The following is a 17304-nucleotide window of genomic DNA, read 5'->3' on the forward strand; positions in this document are numbered from 1 at the left end:
CTGCCATATTTGCAGTAGTTCCTCTCCGGTCAGACTAGCTAGAGAGCATTAAGATCAATTTTAAAGCTTCTCAATGTCCAGTTGCGAACAGGCGATTTAGGGGGTTTTCACACCTTATAGTTCGGTAGACTCAGTTTGATTAGGCACCAAATTTGCGACATTTGACTAAATTTTCAGCTGGTGTGATTCAAGTGTCAACAAATAAACAAACAAACCAAAACCTTTGGGTGGCGCTGCAGCAAGAACTACTGGAGAAAACGACATGAAAACCTCTGAAGGAGACACAACTTAAGAAAATTTAAATATATATTACATATACATATATGTATATAGGGAGCGGCATCAGATTTAAGCGGCTGTAGAATTTCTCTTTTGTCTTTGGCAAAAGACTGTGAGCCATTTTCCCCCCCCGCTAGCGTCAGTCAGGAGCATTTGTTTTGATTGAAATTACCCAGAATGCCTTGTGCTACAGTCCACCTCCTGCTATTGCTGGGTTTCAGACATGTGACCCGGATGACGTACAAAATTCAGATGGAGGGCCGGAAGGGGATTTCTCTGGTTCAAAACAAAGCAAAATTGACCACAACCAGTACGCTAATGCCCCAAATAGGCTGAAACAGATGAGGCTTCTTGAAAAAAATACCCGTACATTTAGGATAGGATCCGTATTAACTCTGTAAAAAAGACTTATCTTATAACCTTGAGGATTTACCTGCATCGAGGAGATCTATATAACTAACTAAATGGAGCTGCAGACCTCATATTATACCACGAGCCAGAAGAAAGTTTTCAAAAGCCTGGAGAATACAATTATTTAGTTTCATTTTGGGTCAACCATTTAGGATCAAAAGTAGCATTAAATGGCTGTCAACTTGTTTCTGCCGGGTGAGTAGTGAATTGTGTTATTTTAAGTAATTAGTCTATGATAACGATGCTATCGCTAACAACAAACTAACCCATGTTATTTCTATGAGCTTGGATCTCCTGGTAAATCATTTATTTAGCTTCTGTAAACCCAAATTTATACTGGAGTTGTACGTTAATGTTGAGTCGTTGTAGGACGTTGGATTCAGGTCCAATGTTGGTCAACCATTAGCAGCGATCTACAGAAACCTCATGTTCGTGTCTGGCCATGAATATAGTTTGTGTCCAGACAGGAAGCATGTGGGGAAATAGTCACAGCTCACTGTGACTGTATGGCTGGGTAGGTTATATTTAGTTCATTTAGCATTTTTATTTATTCTTTTGGCATGAAAGTCCCACTGAATAAACATTATATTTTCTGTCCGGGACTTGGCACTGAGTTAGCTGCTAGCAACATTAGCACTCCAAGGACAACCCCGCTAGAGCCTAAAAATAATATATCTTACCTTACATATGAATGCTTGTCTTTCTAAGTGACTGTCCAATAAAATATCTAAAAAATACAATTTATACTTTCTAAACAGTAACCTGTTAGAAAGTGGGCCCTGCAAACTCTGGCAACCCTCCTGATTTTAGCTGTAGATTTTTGATCCACTTTTCTCCTTTTTTTATTTCCAGTAAGTTTTTAAAATTTAACCCCCTTGTGACCAACTACCTTCTAAACACGAAAATAACGTTTATCTTTCTCTCTATCAGAATGGTTGGAACAACATTTTAATGTCTAAAGTGTCTAAAGAAATAAATGGGCTGCATTTACTTCCAGGCCTCCATCTGCATTGGGTGACGTCGGTCCTACGTCATCTGAAACCCAGCAATTGGACTGGTCTCTGGTCTGCTTACATTTGCAAGTAGCATTCGAACTGCGCCAGAACTGCACCAACCCCAAACGTACCGGACTTTGTAGGCAGATGAACTGGAGTCCGATTAAAGCCTCCTTCGAATTTGTCTGCACCCATCTGCCATTTTCCCCTCCTCACCTAGATGATGCACAATTACTTCAAAAATACACACCTTTAGAACATTATTTTGAGTCTTTGAAGTTATTTTAGCTGTGGAAATCGTAATCGATAAGAATATAAACGGTCCTGCCTGTAGGATGTTGTGCTCTCCGTTTTGTTGTGCAGGCACAGCAGCTGCAGCTGACAAGAGCAGGGCAGCACAGGCATACACACACACACACACAGAGGCTCTTGTTCTGTCCGTCTGCCACGTACACACACACACACACACAAGTTAATGAAAGCTTGTCTTCAGGGAATGCGGCTTGTCAGCGCTGAGCCGCGGTAGCAGCTTAAGGGTGTCCGAGGCAGAGGCTTTATTAACCACAGAGTTTATGGGCCACCTACACCGACAAGGGGCAGAGATTAATCCGCATCCCTCTGTCCATCCACCAGACTTATCTTATTTTAGACTGTTTTTAAGCATTAAAATGTCTCTGCTACTGTTTTTGTTCCTTCAAGGGATTACTACAGCTAGAGCCTCCCTCAGTCGGTCCTGAAGAATTTGGTTATACGTGTCATGGAGAAGAGTTGAATATATATATTTTTAAAAGATCGCTATCATTTTGGTGACTCTTGCATATTTTGAAAATTAATAAATACATGTTAGGAATTCCCTGAGATGATTTGTTCCTTTGAGAGGACATTTTGTCTCTCTTTTTGTGTTTTTGGGTTGTGGGGGAGAAGGAAAGACTGGTTTTTTGTGCATCTACATCACATGTAATTAATTGTTCAAGTCAAAAGTTAATCTGATCCCTAATTCCGGCCATCTCATGAGGCAGGAGAAAATTTGGCCACAGGCCTGCGTGCTTCATATCAGTTTGTCAACCAAAATGAAATTAAGTGTTTAAGTTGTTTGTTCACTGGCTGACAGTATGCTTTAAAGTATTTTTGTGAAGAGTGCAAGCAGTGTAAAATGTTTGTGAACAATGTGTCATGGTCACGATGAAGTTCTGCTGAAGATGTGGTAGGAATGTGGTCAAAGCTAAGCCCTTACAAACGATTGATAAGCGTTACCATGATATCATCACCATAGTTTTTTTTGTTCTGATGTGTTTTCATGTGTCATATGAGACACTTTGAAAAAAAGGGCATCTCAATATTCTATCCCAGCTGCATTATTCTGTGTGTGTGTTTGTGTGTGTTTTAGTATTTCTCACCTTCTAAGTTTCATCTCTCCAGCTGCTACGTTGAGCAGAACCACTGCTCCTGATGGGGCCCAAAGCCCAGAGCTGATCAAACCTGAACTAGGATTTTCCACACTGAGAACAGAAGCTTTAAAAAAACTATTTAAATCAGGGAGATTTTCCCCGATATCCATGAAAAATAGTTTTATCCATCCATCTGTCAGTCAGTCAGTCAGTCAGTCAGTCAGTCAGTCAGCATTATCAGGGTTGATCACTGGCCCTCTTTCAGAATTTGTTCACTCTTTTTGCTGATCTATAGTCAGGGTTTGTGCAGGTTTTCTTTTATCATCAGTTATTAAACATCTTCTCTGCCTTTTTTACCCTCAACCCATGCCTTTGGAAATATGTCGAAAAATGATGTCTTTTTAAATATTATTTCCTATTTTTAACACTTTGCATTCTTGTGTATACTTTTTAAAAAAACATCTAATCTTACATTCTCCATCTTTATTTTTGTAAACCTACATAAGGACGAATTCTACTAAACGTCATGCCTCTTGTTTTTATTTCAGCCTTACAGTTTTGCTCTTCTCTTTGGCATAAATCCTCTGAGGATAAATTGTTGCGTCTCACACAGATGCGCACACACGCCCACGCCCACCCCCACTCACACACATAGACTCGCAGGAATAAATGTGAATAATCTGGCCTGGCCTGGAGCAGAAAGGTTAAGAAACAGAGAGGATTAATGAGAGTCTTGGTTGTTTTAAACCTCTCAGTCCACCACGTTACCTACTTGCTTTATAAACTCTGGGTTTTTGGGGGTTTTTTGTGTTTTAGATGGCAAAAAAAAAAATATAGATGTGAAAAATCATTCTCCTTTTTCTAAACAGTTCTGTCACAGCACACAGTCTCTTACATCAACATAAGATATGTTTTTTCTTTCTTTCTTTTTTTTTTTTCAAATAAAGTATTTCATAAGAGAAGCCACAAGTACCAGTGATTTTTATCACCAGGTTGGTAGAAACCACTGGAGTCTAATCTATCCTCGACCAAGCTGGTCTGTTGAGATTTTTAAAGCACAGAGTGTTCAGGACACAATATGTGTTCTCTTTGTGTGATTTTCTTTTTTTTTTTTACAAAGAGCATCAGGGTTTGTGAGTGTTTAAATGAGGCCAGCAGAACTGTGCTGCAGAGTCAGTATTAAAGCTTCGGCCAGCTGTGTGTTTCATATGCCTTTCAATATGCCTGGAGTATTACTGTTTTTGCTTCTTTTTTTTTTTTTTTTTGCTTTTTAATCTTTGGTCAGTGATTTTGTTTCAGTCTCAATTTACTGCTTTACACAGCGCTAAACAACAGATGATATACATTTCTTAAGTTGACTGCACAATGAAATCTGTTATTGCAGTTACAATGTACAGAGCAGCGTATAACTTGAAGAGAAATGAAATATATAGAATATAAATAGCTAGATAAACTGAACTGAATCGAAAAGGTCAAGTGACAGTTACAATTTTCTATGAATAAAAATCTTAAAAGTGCGGCCTTACCCCCGAGTGAATGTTTTGTAGGAGCAACAGCTACTATATTTTCCCTCTGCATTGTTGAACTATAAACTGATATTTTTTTACCCCCATTCCCGTTTTTTATATTTGTTTGTCAGCTCTTTTCCACAGAGAGTCACAGTTAGCAGTAAGGCTGTTGCTAAGGAAACGCGTTGTTTTACGTTTTGCAAGATAAAACTTGAAAATTACCTGCAATTAGTTTAAGTTTGTCAAAACTGCCTAATCTAACCTCCTGGCAGATTAGATTTCATTAAATTAAAATTAAAAATGCAAAGATTTTTTGTTTTTTTCCTTCTACTTTTTTTTTACGTTTTTTTTTTTTAGTTTTGACTGCATGAAATATATTTTTTTAACAAAATTGGAAAGATCCAACAGATGAAAAGGGCTTTAGATTATTGCCTCATTAAAAGAGAAACAGCATTTTTGTTCACTCAACTTTTTGGGGGGGGTAATCAGTTGTTTTCTATTTTGTCGACCACATTTTTTTTTACCACTCTTGACTTGCGGTGAGGGGCCGAACAAAATCATGGCTCCCAGGGACCCCCACATCCCACACTATCACAGGCAGTGCATCGCTTGCATAAAAGCCAGATGTTCTCCATGCAAGAGAAATGAAAAGTAAAAAGGACAACAAGTAAATTAAACATAGATAGACATAAATAAATCCCGAAGTATCCTGTGTCTCATACAAACATGTTGAGAGATTTATAAGGCTGTAACAGCGGTTCAAGGTTTTAAAGAATATCTGGATTCTTCATGTGTATATAATTTTTTCCCCCCTCAATTATTGCTCTCAATTTCAGATCCCGAGTTTGAAGGAATTGGAGAATTGTCGGCTCTACCAGGTGAGTATTCATTTTACCATCCAGGCGAATACAAACAAAATCCAACTTTCTGACTCTGGAGTATTTTTATTACTCAGCTTCATAGGGGATAAAGATCTGGGTTGATTAGATTTTTTGTTCTTTTGCTACTATTTGCTATTCAGCCGCTTATCTTACTTTTCAAGCGCCTTGTCAGATGAGCAGTGACATGTGGCTTTGAGGACAAACCCACCTTTTGACATGCAGCATCATTGTCCTCTAAATTTTTACTACATAGCAAACTTTGTGTTATTTTACCATGGCATCAATCAGTTTGTATGATTTAACGGATTAGTGAGACTTGGGATGAAGTGCTCATGTTGAGAAATTTCATGCTTTTCTTTTTTTTTTTAGCTTGAAGAGAAAATCTGTTAGAAGCTTTCCGATTAAACTGGATTAAAACAAGATAAAGATAATCTAACATATAATGAAACTTGTTGATTTGCTTTTTGTTCGGTCATTCTTTTTTGGGATTGGAGAATTTTTCTTTGTTACATTTTAGGCAAATGCTTAAATGCAATGCATTTGCTTTTAACAAGCAAATACTTGTTTTTGCTTGTTTTTGTCAAGTGGGTCAACACAGTTTTGTGTAGTTTGTCCCCGTTTAAAAGCTTCAGATAAATTTGCCATTTAGTGTTTGTGCAGCTGCGGTTTTCTGCTTACCTCTTTTTTTCTTTTCTTTTTTTGCAAATTTCGATCTGGTTAGGCGCAGACGATTTCACATGCACCAACATAAAAACACTACAACGGATCTATAATAGCTCTTTGTTGGTTTATGAAGGCTTAAATCCCGACATACTGAGAGCTTTCAGATCAGTAAACAAAGATGTTATTGCTAGATGGACAAAAGAAATACTACAAATTTCTTCTTTTGACATAGCTTGTGATTTTGAGCTGAGTGGTCCAGAGGGCTTCGTGGAATCCACACAGATAGCCAAAGAGGGAAAGGCACAGCTGACTGAAGCAGTGGACTGCAGGTGGTACATCAGAGCTCCACCAAGAGCAAAGGTAGGCACGCTCCAGAGTATGCTCATTCATTGTAAAAGTAATAATAGGATAGAAAAAAAAGAAGATGTTTGGTAACACTTTATTTGAAAGTGTGTGCATAAGACTGACTTAACATCAGTGGCGCAAAAAAAGGTGGCTATGAAGCGTATGCAACGCATAGGGGCGCTGCACTAGAGGGGGCGCAAAAACGATGTGGGGACATTTTTTTCTTATAGTCAGCATTTTATGTACTTAGCTGTTTGTGTATGAAATGATCAATAACAGAGGAACAGCACTGATTAGGCGCCCCCTCCCTGTGAGATGTTCGCATCAAAAATATGTAGTTGTGCCCCTGCTTAATATCTGTCGTGAACATGAAGGAGTCTTCATGAATGTTTATGACTGTTGTTGTGAAGTGTCGTTCGGTGAATAATGACACTTTTAATGCAAAGTTGACACTTTTAATGGACGTTTAATGCAAATTTTAATATAACTTTGCATTAAAAGGGTCATTATTGACCAAATAATACAACATTTACACTTTCTATCGACTTTTAATGCAACTTTTAGTGCAACTTTGCATTAATAGTGTCGTTATTTACCGAATGACACATCATGACAACAGTTGCTAACAATCAGGAAGACTCCTTCATGTTTATGTGTGTCATGTCAGTGTTATTCACACCCCCTCAAATAAAGTGTTACCAAATGGGCGTTATTATATGCAAACTTTACTTTTTAGAAAAAGGCAGCATTGCAATTAATTTGTTATACTTAACATATACCATGCAATAACATATATTGGTTACAAATAAATGTACCAAGTGTCTTTTGAAACTGATTAATGATATTTGTCTTTACAAGGGCGTAAACAGGTCTTCAACATTTTTACTGTGGGTGGACTGTGATGTCTGACATGCAATAATTACAGCTCAAAAGATTGTTCCATGCCACAGTCTTAGAAGTGCTCCTTTTTTTTTTTTACCTTAATCTGAATGCTGGGCCACCAAAAAATATAGTTTTTGCCTTAAAAAAATAAAACATAGGCAAAAGAATATTGGCGAATTGACAGTTATAGATATGTTGGTTTCCCATCGACCACACGTGCAATTAGGAGGCGTGCGTGTTTCCTCCCCAGTTGGATTTCTATCCTCGGAGCTCAGTCTGTGTGTTGGGCTTTTGTTGTGCGTGTGTGTGCTTTGGAGAGTTTCAGCTTGTTGGTTTGCCTTTCGCCCAATCCCCCCCCCCCGCAGATCTACATGCGTTTTTTAGAGTACGAAATGCACAACTCAAACGAGTGCAAGCGCAACTTCGTCGCCGTCTACGACGGGAGCAGCGGGGTGGAACACCTGAAGAACAAGTTTTGCTCCACGGTGGCCAACGACGTCATGCTGGTGACCTCTGTGGGCGTGGTGAGGCTCTGGGCAGATGAAGGCAGCAGGAAGAGCAGATTCAAGATCCTCTTTACCACTTTCCATGAACGTGAGTGAAAGTCAATACGTGCACGAGGGAAAAATGCATTTGCGTGTGGTACAGCTACATTTTGCGTTCAATTTGCTTCTTTGATGAATAAAAAAAAATAACAGGCATGTGTTCTTTGACACGATGTGTGTTTGTTGAAGTCAATAAATTGTTCCCACTAGTCAGTATGGGACTCATTTTGGACCACGTTCAAAAAACCAAAATCTTTTGATAACATTTTATTGTCTTTTCTTGCTTAAGCTTGATCATGTCTCTCTTCAAGAAGACATTACAGTAGTTGATCAATGTGGGCAATATCATAGCAATTTACTCTATCAGTTGTTTTTGTGGTCTTATGCTAGTATGATGCCAAAAGTCCTGTTCAACCAATCACAGGGACTATAAGAGGGCTTCTTTCTTGTTCACTTTTTGACAGTGCTGTACACTGTGAAACATTTGAAGGTGTCTTAACTTGAAAATAAATGTCCACCTGCTGCCTTGAGAATGCAACAGGTGGACAAGAAAACTGGTTTGGGTTTAACTCAGAAATTAAAGTTCATGAAGTTGATTTAATGACAAGAGACAAGTTCTCTAAACATCTTTTTTTTTTAATTCATCTTGAATTGTGAGTTTTAACCATGTCGTTATTTTAAAGAAAAAAACTGCCCGCATCTAGTTAAAGAGCAAACATTTTTGTATTATTTTCACTCACAATATCAAGTTAAAATGACTTGATTAACTATAGAATAATTTAAATTCTTGTTTTACATTGCATGAACAGAGTTTCTGATATCATAATGAATTTAAACATCACAATGAGTTCTGTTCAAAAATATTTACTGTGAACAGGACATTATTCTCAAGCTTTGCAAACTGACAGCTGCATGAAAACGTGCGCTCTAAGACAGATCTATGTAACGCACTTCTGTTTCACTCACGGTGCCACACAGGATACAAAAATATGTCGCTAAGCGCACTGGGAATTAGTTCCCACTCCTGTCTTTTTCTTCTTTCAGTTTCTTTTTTTAAGTGCTAACCTAAGAACCCTTGTTTATTCAACTCTTGGAGGTTTGACAAAATGAACAAAAAGTTCACACAACGTACCGCTGCAAGTTTATCTTTCGCAAACCCACACATTTAGGTTGAAAATCAAAAACTCCCAAGTATTATTTGACTTAAAGAGCAGAATATAGTAGACGCAACCAAATGTGGCTCAAATGTTTTGCAGTGCATGTGTTCATCCTTTCATAAGAACCTGCTCTAAACTCAGTAAAATAACAAATAATAAACAAACAGTTCAAAGTTCTCAAAAAAGCGAGCTCCACTAGCTTTCATATGAACATGTTTGTACGCAGTGATGTTTTTTTTTTTGGTTTGTTTAAAGATCTGTAATGGTGAAAAATAACAGAGTGAATCCCTGAAATAGTCTACTTAAATAGTTTGCCTTAAACTTTGACCTCTGCATGTCAATCGTCTTTCGTCTTAGCTCCATGTGAAGGAGACACCTTCTTCTGCCACAGCAACATGTGCATCAACCACACCCTCGTCTGCAACGGCGTGCAGAACTGTGTTTACCCCTGGGACGAGAATCGCTGCAAGGGTACGCTGGTGGTTTGCACTTGCAACGTCTTTCTTTCTTTTTTTTCTTTTTGGTTTCCGTCTGCTGAGCCGTGGTTGTTGTCCACTTACAGAGAAGAGAAAAGCCAGCATCCTGGACACGCTGGACAACACCAACCTCACAATCATCGGAATCACGTGCGGCCTGGTCGTCATCCTGCTCATCATTTCCGTCATCATTCAAATCAAGCAACCTCGCAAGAAGTACGTCATCCGCAGGTGAGGGATGAAAACCCCGTGCGGTGCGATTTGCTACCAAGGTGTTTACCGCTAATAGCTTCCTGTAATGTGGAAGTTACAAGCTAATACTTGCCAGAGGTGGGTAGTAACTAGTCACATTTACTGAATTACATTTGCTGGAGTAAGTTTTTTGGGGGAAAATTGTACTTTTAGGAGTATTTTTACTGTGCTGTACTTTTTACTTTTAGTAGAATAATTTTATTATGACGTATTTCTACTCTTACTTGAGTAAAATTTCTGGATTTTCTACCCACTGAATGGAAAAACAAACATGTTTTAAACATAAAATTCACCACAAACAAACACACACTTTTGTTCAAGTTACCTAAGGTTTTCATATTGAAAGTAACTGATGTGGACATTTTTTGATTTGATTTATTTTGTTATATTTTGTCTCTTATATGAAATATTGTCATCTTGGACCTTAAAATACCAAAAATTTCCACTTAACTTCATATTTGATCCATCTGATGATGCCATTTTTCAACAACAAAAGATTAATAATTTGATCAGTTACTCAGTACTTGAGTAGACTTTTTACCACTTGAGTAATTTCTTGCACCGTTACTTTTGACTTTTATTTGAGTAAAAATATCGCCAAGTCCTCCTACATGACTACAATGGTTGGATACTCACTTGCTATGGTGTCAAGTTTTACTTTCACTGTTCCTGTCACGTCTTTGTTGGTTGTAAACAAGCAAACGAAACGTGTGAAGCCAGGCTCACTGCAGACACGTATGAAACTCTCAGCTCCAAACCTTCATGAAAACTTTATTTGGTGACTTGAGGACATGGACTTAATCACAACTCATCAGTGTCTCAGCTTCTCTCAGGGTACTTCTTATTAACATATTTAAATGCAAGATGACATTGCTTAAATTACATCTGCGCATCTCTTGAAGCCAAGAAAAGTATTAACAGATTCACGGCGACAAAAGGAAACCGCATTTTACCACCAGGGATTTGCTCCGACTTTGATCCAACCAAGCATGATGATGAGTCATAGATGTTTTCAGATCGTATTAAACGATCCGAAAATTGAGGTGAATGGTAATGCATGTCAACAGAAACATTTTTCTGTTATAATTGTTTTCCCCCAATGGAGTCAAAATTATTATCTTTTTTATTATAGCATACAAAATAGCTGAATTACAGACTTCCAAGTCTTCCCAAACCAAGTGGAACTAAAGAATAAGGAATGAGTTCTTTTCGTTTTTGATGTGGAACATGGGTCTCTCTTCTTTTTTTTTATTCAGGGAAGTGGAGGTTTTTACAAAATAAAAATCTGAATTTCAGCTCCACAATTTTTTTAATGAACACATGTTTTGCAAATGCAACTTTGTTGTTTATATAAAGCTCACAGGCCGAAATCAGACGGGGTGTTTTAATATTGATGGACGTTTTTTAATTTATTAATTCAAACTATATTAGCTTTTTAAAATTACTTACCCGTATTTTCCGCACTATAAGGCGCACATAAAAACCTTCAATTTTCTCAAAACCCCAGAGTGCGCCTTATAATCCGGTGCGCCTTATAAATGGACCAATATTGAGCCACAACAGGTCTCGCAACTACGGTAAGCAGCCGCCGACTTCATTTTCCCCGTAGAGGAAGAAATGGAGGAAAGCAGACGCCAACTTCATTTCCCCCGTAGAAGAAGAAACGGAGGAAAGCAGACGCCAACTTCATTTCCCCCGTAGAAGAAGAAACGGAGGAAAGCAGACGCCAACTTCATTTTCCCCGTAGAAGAAGAAACGGGAAAGCAGACGCCGACTTCATTTTCCCCGTAGAGGAAGAAACGGAGGAAAGCAGACGCCAACTTCATTTCCCCCGTAGAAGAAGAAACGGAGGAAAGCAGACGCCAACTTCATTTTCCCCGTAGAAGAAGAAACGGGAAAGCAGACGCCAACTTCATTTCCCCCGTAGAAGAAGAAACGGGAAAGCAGACGCCAACTTCATTTTCCCCGTAGAAGAAGAAACGGGAAAGCAGACGCCAACTTCATTTTCCCCGTAGAATAAGAAACGGGAAAGCAGACGCCGATGCAGCCAGCAGTGCAAGCTGGGTTTTGTGTAAAGACCCCAAAATGGCTCCTATTAAGAGACATGCTTACAACGCAGAGTTTAAGCTCAAGGCGATCAGTCACACAGTAGAACACGGGAATGGGCTCTTTGCACCTGCCGCGCTGACGTCACAACCGCATGCGCAAATGCGGCTCTCTTTTTTTGCTTTGAGTTACCATGACAGCTAGAAAAGACAAAGTCTTATTTCAGACGCAAATAAAACAATACTATGAACATTGCTGTCTTCCTAATATAATGGGCTTTTAAGTTATCATGGATTTCCAAACGATCCTGAATTAAGAAGACGGTGGCTTGTAAATATTCGTGCTACCAGTTAAAGCTAATGCAGCACAGCAAAGTTTACAGCCTTCACTTCACTCCGGATCAACTTCTTCAGCCTAAAGAAGAAGGTAAAGGAGCTTTCTGTGTTATTTCCATGGAATCACTTCTGTATTCAGCCTGAATGATCGAGTTTATGGGAACGAGAGAGCAGACCAGAGCCAGACAGCCGAGCTACTGATCCGCCTGAACACACTGCTGTAAACACCGTCCTGCTTCACAAGAAGCATGCAAAACTAATAAAGCGAAGTAACACAGAGACCTTAAGGAACACCGTTATATTTTTCTAAAAGCAACAACTTTGAGCCTGAACCGTCAGCTGAACTAGAACTCCGACACCAGAGCTAATGCTAAGCTATGGGCTCGTTGTGCTTCAGAAGCAAAAAGCCTGAACCGTAAAATCCCCGTTACTTGGTCTCTGACACTGACGACAATAAACCACGTAATATACTTGAACATAAGGTAAAAACATTGTCCATTAATGAATGATGAAAAATGTTTAGATACTTAAATAGCACATTTTTACAAGAAAAATGTCCGACATAAGCTAAAGCTAATGTTAGCTACAAAGTTTAAAGAAAGTAAAACTCACCTTCGTATCTGTGTATAACGAGGCGAACATCTTAAAACCTTTCTCCAGCTTATTGTCGGGGCTTCGGCTCGATGTTCATCATTAAGCTGAGGTGCAAAGAGCCCATAGAGCAGCAGTGAGAGAATTTAACATGAACAATCAATGGTGCGGAAGTGGAGGAAGCAACAGCTGTTCATTTTGGGAATGAACGGAGTTTTCAGAACGCTGGTTTGTAATCTATTAATAAAGTTTGACTGACCTATATGACTATTTTGTCGACATTCCCTTTATCGCAGTTCCATCTAATGGATGCATAACGTAACCCCAGCCTCTACTGTAGCGTCTATTCCAGAGGTGTGACCAAGTCACTGTGTTGCAAGTCTCAAGTAAGTCTCAAGTCTCTGTCCTCAAGTCCGAGTCAAGTCTCAAGTAAAGACAGGCAAAAGTCGAGTCAAGTCTCAAGTCAGGAACCTTTAATTTCAAGTCATTTCGAGTCGTTTTTATTTTATTTTATTTTTATAATTTGCAATTATACAAAAAATTCAAATAATAGACCATTTGTTCGTTTTAAAATATGTATTTATCTCAAATGATAGAACATGTGTAGCTGAACACAAAGTATAAAGAACATTTTTAAATTGGACCACTTTATTGCCCAGTTCTGTTAAACTTGATATTCAATAAAAAAAGACGAAAATGCTGACATTTCCACAGCACAATACAAAGAACCATAACAGCAGTTTTTTCCTCTTTTCTCTGACCTGTCAAAACAATATATTGTCAATATAATTTCCCAACGTAGATGTCTTCAAATACACCAACCATCCTTAGATGATACTAGACCCGGCTCATCATCATGATGGGACAGAGAGACTCTGTTCCCTGTGTTCAGGTCCAGAATCTGCTTTCTGTTCCGGAGCCCCGCTCACTATCCACCGGCTTCCTGAGCTAACACGGTGCACATTATTTGTGGAGGCATTTGAAGGACCGGATTTATGGTAAATCATCACCAATTTAACCCGGAGTACACATGCTAACACGAAGTTAGCTAAAGTCAGCTATCTTACAGCAAAAGAAAAGCGCCACCTACCGATCTTTGTGAAGCTTCAAATGCCGGACAAAGTTGGACGTCGTGGCATCTCCATCCGATATTCTCTTCTTGCATGTTTTACAAGTTGCAGTTCGTTTTTTAGTCGAAAGTTCATAACCTACGTAGCCAAAAGAAATTAGCATATTCGAGCGGTTATTTCGTATTTTGTTCCCTGAGCTCTGCAGCTTTGCCGCGTTTTTTTAAACGTCCAAATTCTGTTAATTTGATTGGTTGTGCTGCAGCTACGTACACATACATACATAAGGAGAGAGGAAAACCATAGTGACGGTCTGCGCATATTGATAAGGAATGAGTGACATTAATTAATGACGCCACTTTATAAATAATGTGTTTTAAATTTTAAGACTTTCGAGTGAAAAATATCAAGTCTTTTCAAGTAAACAGCTTCAAGTCGAGTCAAGTCCCAAGTCAATGGCATGAAAGTCAAAGTCAAGTCCGAGTCTTTGAGCATTTTTTCAAGTCAAGTCTCAAGTCATGATTTTAACGACTCGAGTCTGACTCGAGTCCAAGTCATGTGACTCGAGTCCCCACCTCTGGTCTATTCTATGCGCCTTATAATGCGGTGCGCCTTATATATGAAAAAAGTTTTAAAATATGCCATTCATTGAAGGTGCGCCTTATAATGCGGTGCGCCTTATAGTGCGGAAAATACGGTAGTTGTGGTGCAACGTTTTTAAGAACAACATGGATTCATCTTCCAGGCGTCATTTATCAAATTGTACCTACTAATCTGTAATCCGACTATCAATCTACTTTAATTTGAACAGGGGCGCTGTCTAGTGGGGAAAGGTTATGACAATTCTAAGGGCCCCTGACCGACAGGGGGCCCTGTACAATTTATTTATTTATTTTTTGTTCCTAAAAATTGAAAAAAAAAATTGGGGCCCTGTCAATTATAAAATTAATGATATTTTATTTTCGAAGATTGTTTTTAGCAGTAAAAATTAAATGTTCCCACTCCCAGACCAAAAAACACATGTCCATATTTGCCCTGAACCCCCCTGGATCTGCATGAAATGGTTCGTTCCTGCTTGGAGCTCCTCACAATGTTCAGCAGTAGACAGTGGAAAAGAAGAATGACTGTGGCTGTTTCTATGCTACTAAGAAATATTATAAAGTCAGGTTTTCAAAAAAAAAAAAATAGGGAGAGAGAGAAAAAGGCAAGAGTGTCAATTTATAACCCAGTTTTTCTCCAAGAGAGGTGGGTGAGATGATCAACCATTTAGCATAGTTAGCATAGCTACTATGCTATATTACAGGAAAATAAAAAATTTTCCTGTAATGATATGTTGTTTCTCCACCATTAGCACATTTAGCAGTGAGTGAATGAAGATGATTGACAGCCCTAAGACCCTCCTCTTGGTTCTGATTGGTTGTTTTGGTCGGAACGTTGCATTACTTTAGCCAGTAATAGCAGCTCAGGGAGGAGATTGATTGTTTTCACAGATTATCTGTCTCATAAAAACTGTCACGACATGCTGGCAGCTTTAACAAATATGGAGAAAACATATTTTTTATTAAAGTTATATACTGCAGCTTGAATAAAATGCAACTACATAGCTGGATTGCTTCATGTATATTTTGCATCTTGCCTATGACTGTTGCTCATGGGGAGAGATGTTTCAGTAATCTAAAACTAATAGAAAAAAATTTAAGCAACCTACTTGCACACTGTATGTGGACTGTTGCATGTAAAATTCATGAGCAGTAAATATTGTGCTAGTTATCAGTATTGGACCAAAGAAAGCAAGGCTTTAAAATTGTGACGCTTTTGTTGGGTCAGATAGACTCAGAAAACTGTAACAGCAGCTGCGTGAGGGGGCCAATTTAATTTTTTGTCAGGGGGCCCAAGATTCCTGGCTGCGCCCCTGAATTTGAATACGTAAAGGAAACACCAGGAGCCCACTTTCTTCCTAATCCGACCTGGACTGTACCTATCCTAAACGTTTTCTTGTTATTTTCATTTTGCATCCTAAGAGATGACTTTGACCCAGCCCTACTCCACCCTGGTTTTGACCCGCCACACTACGAGCTCTGTACCCTGCGCCGCGCCCCTTCTGGCGACCTCACCGACGCCGCCCTGGCAGACGACTTCGACAAGTTCCACAAGCTCAGGCGCTCGGAGAGCAAGTGCATCCGCGACCACCACTGCGGCTCGCACCAGGGAAGCATCCACGGCAGCCGCAGCAACCTCAGCCTGAGGGACGCCACCATCGCGCCCGACGGAGGGGCCGCCGTACCCCCAATGTCGCCGAGGCTGGCGACGCAGATGTCTCCGCACCTCTCTCACCACAACACGCCGGCGTGTCGGAGGAGCATCCTGGTGATGAAGCACAGCTACTCGCAGGACGGGGCGGAGGCGTACAGGGCGGAGGACGAGGAGGATGATTTGATGATGGATGTCGGCCCCACCACCAGCCAGCACCACCACCACCACATCCACCACAGCACCCCGGGGTTGGACCGTACGCTGTCTAACGACTTCTAATTTATTGCAAGTTAAAAAATCGGGTCATCTGCAATTAGTTTGCGTTGAAATCGACGAGAGATGTTCACAGGGGAAAGTAGTTTGGGACTTATTGGCCCCTTTTCTTCTCAATGGGGGCTGAAAATCCTGGAGTTTTTAAAACTTAGTAGATTCCTTTGAGTGTGTCTTCCTAACGTCCATGTTTGACATTCAGCGAACAGAAAGAGCATTTAAAAATAGTTTTAATGTATGTTCCCTCAAGCCAAAGAATTAAGTTCAGTATTAAATACCACGCTGCTTATGGCACAAATGACATAAAAAGGGAAGAAAGTAAACTGCAACAAAGTTGGGTCAGAAGTTCTACTGGATCCCAGTTCCCTCTTTTGTTCCTGCATTTCTGCCCTGTTTGTCTAATGGATAGGTATATACTGTCCTATTTATTATTTTATGAAGAAATAACTGAATTGACATTTTTCTGCCACCAAAGCAAAAACAAATGTTTTATTGAGTGCTAGATATTGTACCATGTATGTTTTCACCCAATTGTTAATGGATTTGATTAAATGTTTGTTTGTTTTTTTCCTGAACGCTAGCATGGCATTGTTCTTTTAATTTCACACTCCTTTTAATTGTGAAAGTATGTTTTATGTCCTTGAATTTCTACCACTTAAACATTCCAACATTTTATTACAACAATAAATGTTTTTCAATGCGATTCAATGTGATGAACGGAAATTAGTACTGAATCATGAAGTGGAAGGAAAATGATATAATTCACTTCAAATATTTTAACAAAAAAAAAAAATATATATATATATATATATATATATATGAAGACGTGTGTGTGCATTTGTAATGGCATTAATGTGATTGGAAAAGTGTGATTGTGAATAGTCGTACACTGAGATGTGAGAAAGAGTACTGGACTTTTTGTGCAAATACTTAATACATTTGAAGGACGTTTGAACTTTG

The 17304-nt window shown here is 39.1% G+C and overlaps 1 protein-coding gene across 1 annotated transcript; it reads left to right on the forward strand.

Annotated features, from left to right (window-relative positions):
- Positions 1-527: 527 nt before the first annotated feature.
- On the forward strand, positions 528-16846 carry LOC114146191 (neuropilin and tolloid-like protein 1). The gene is made up of 7 exons (XM_028020047.1): positions 528-885; positions 5418-5459; positions 6358-6485; positions 7718-7946; positions 9412-9525; positions 9617-9761; positions 15843-16846. The coding sequence occupies exons 1-7, from the start codon at positions 861-863 to the stop codon at positions 16351-16353; spliced, it is 1194 nt and encodes a 397-aa protein (XP_027875848.1). The 5' UTR covers positions 528-860; the 3' UTR covers positions 16354-16846.
- Positions 16847-17304: the final 458 nt, after the last annotated feature.

Source organism: Xiphophorus couchianus, chromosome 6 (genome assembly GCF_001444195.1).
Source record: "Xiphophorus couchianus chromosome 6, X_couchianus-1.0, whole genome shotgun sequence".
Taxonomy (NCBI): Eukaryota; Metazoa; Chordata; class Actinopteri; order Cyprinodontiformes; family Poeciliidae; genus Xiphophorus; species Xiphophorus couchianus.

What these genes read in the sequence shown, in the direction of transcription:
- LOC114146191 (XM_028020047.1), top strand. Translation starts at nt 861, where the DNA reads ATGGCTGTCAACTTGTTTCTGCCGG. An exon ending in TGTCAACTTGTTTCTGCCGG is followed by an intron (nt 886 to 5,417) that starts GTGAGTAGTGAA and finishes TCTCAATTTCAG; the next exon opens with ATCCCGAGTTTGAAGGAATT. An exon ending in GAGCTCCACCAAGAGCAAAG is followed by an intron (nt 6,486 to 7,717) that starts GTAGGCACGCTC and finishes CCCCCCCCGCAG; the next exon opens with ATCTACATGCGTTTTTTAGA.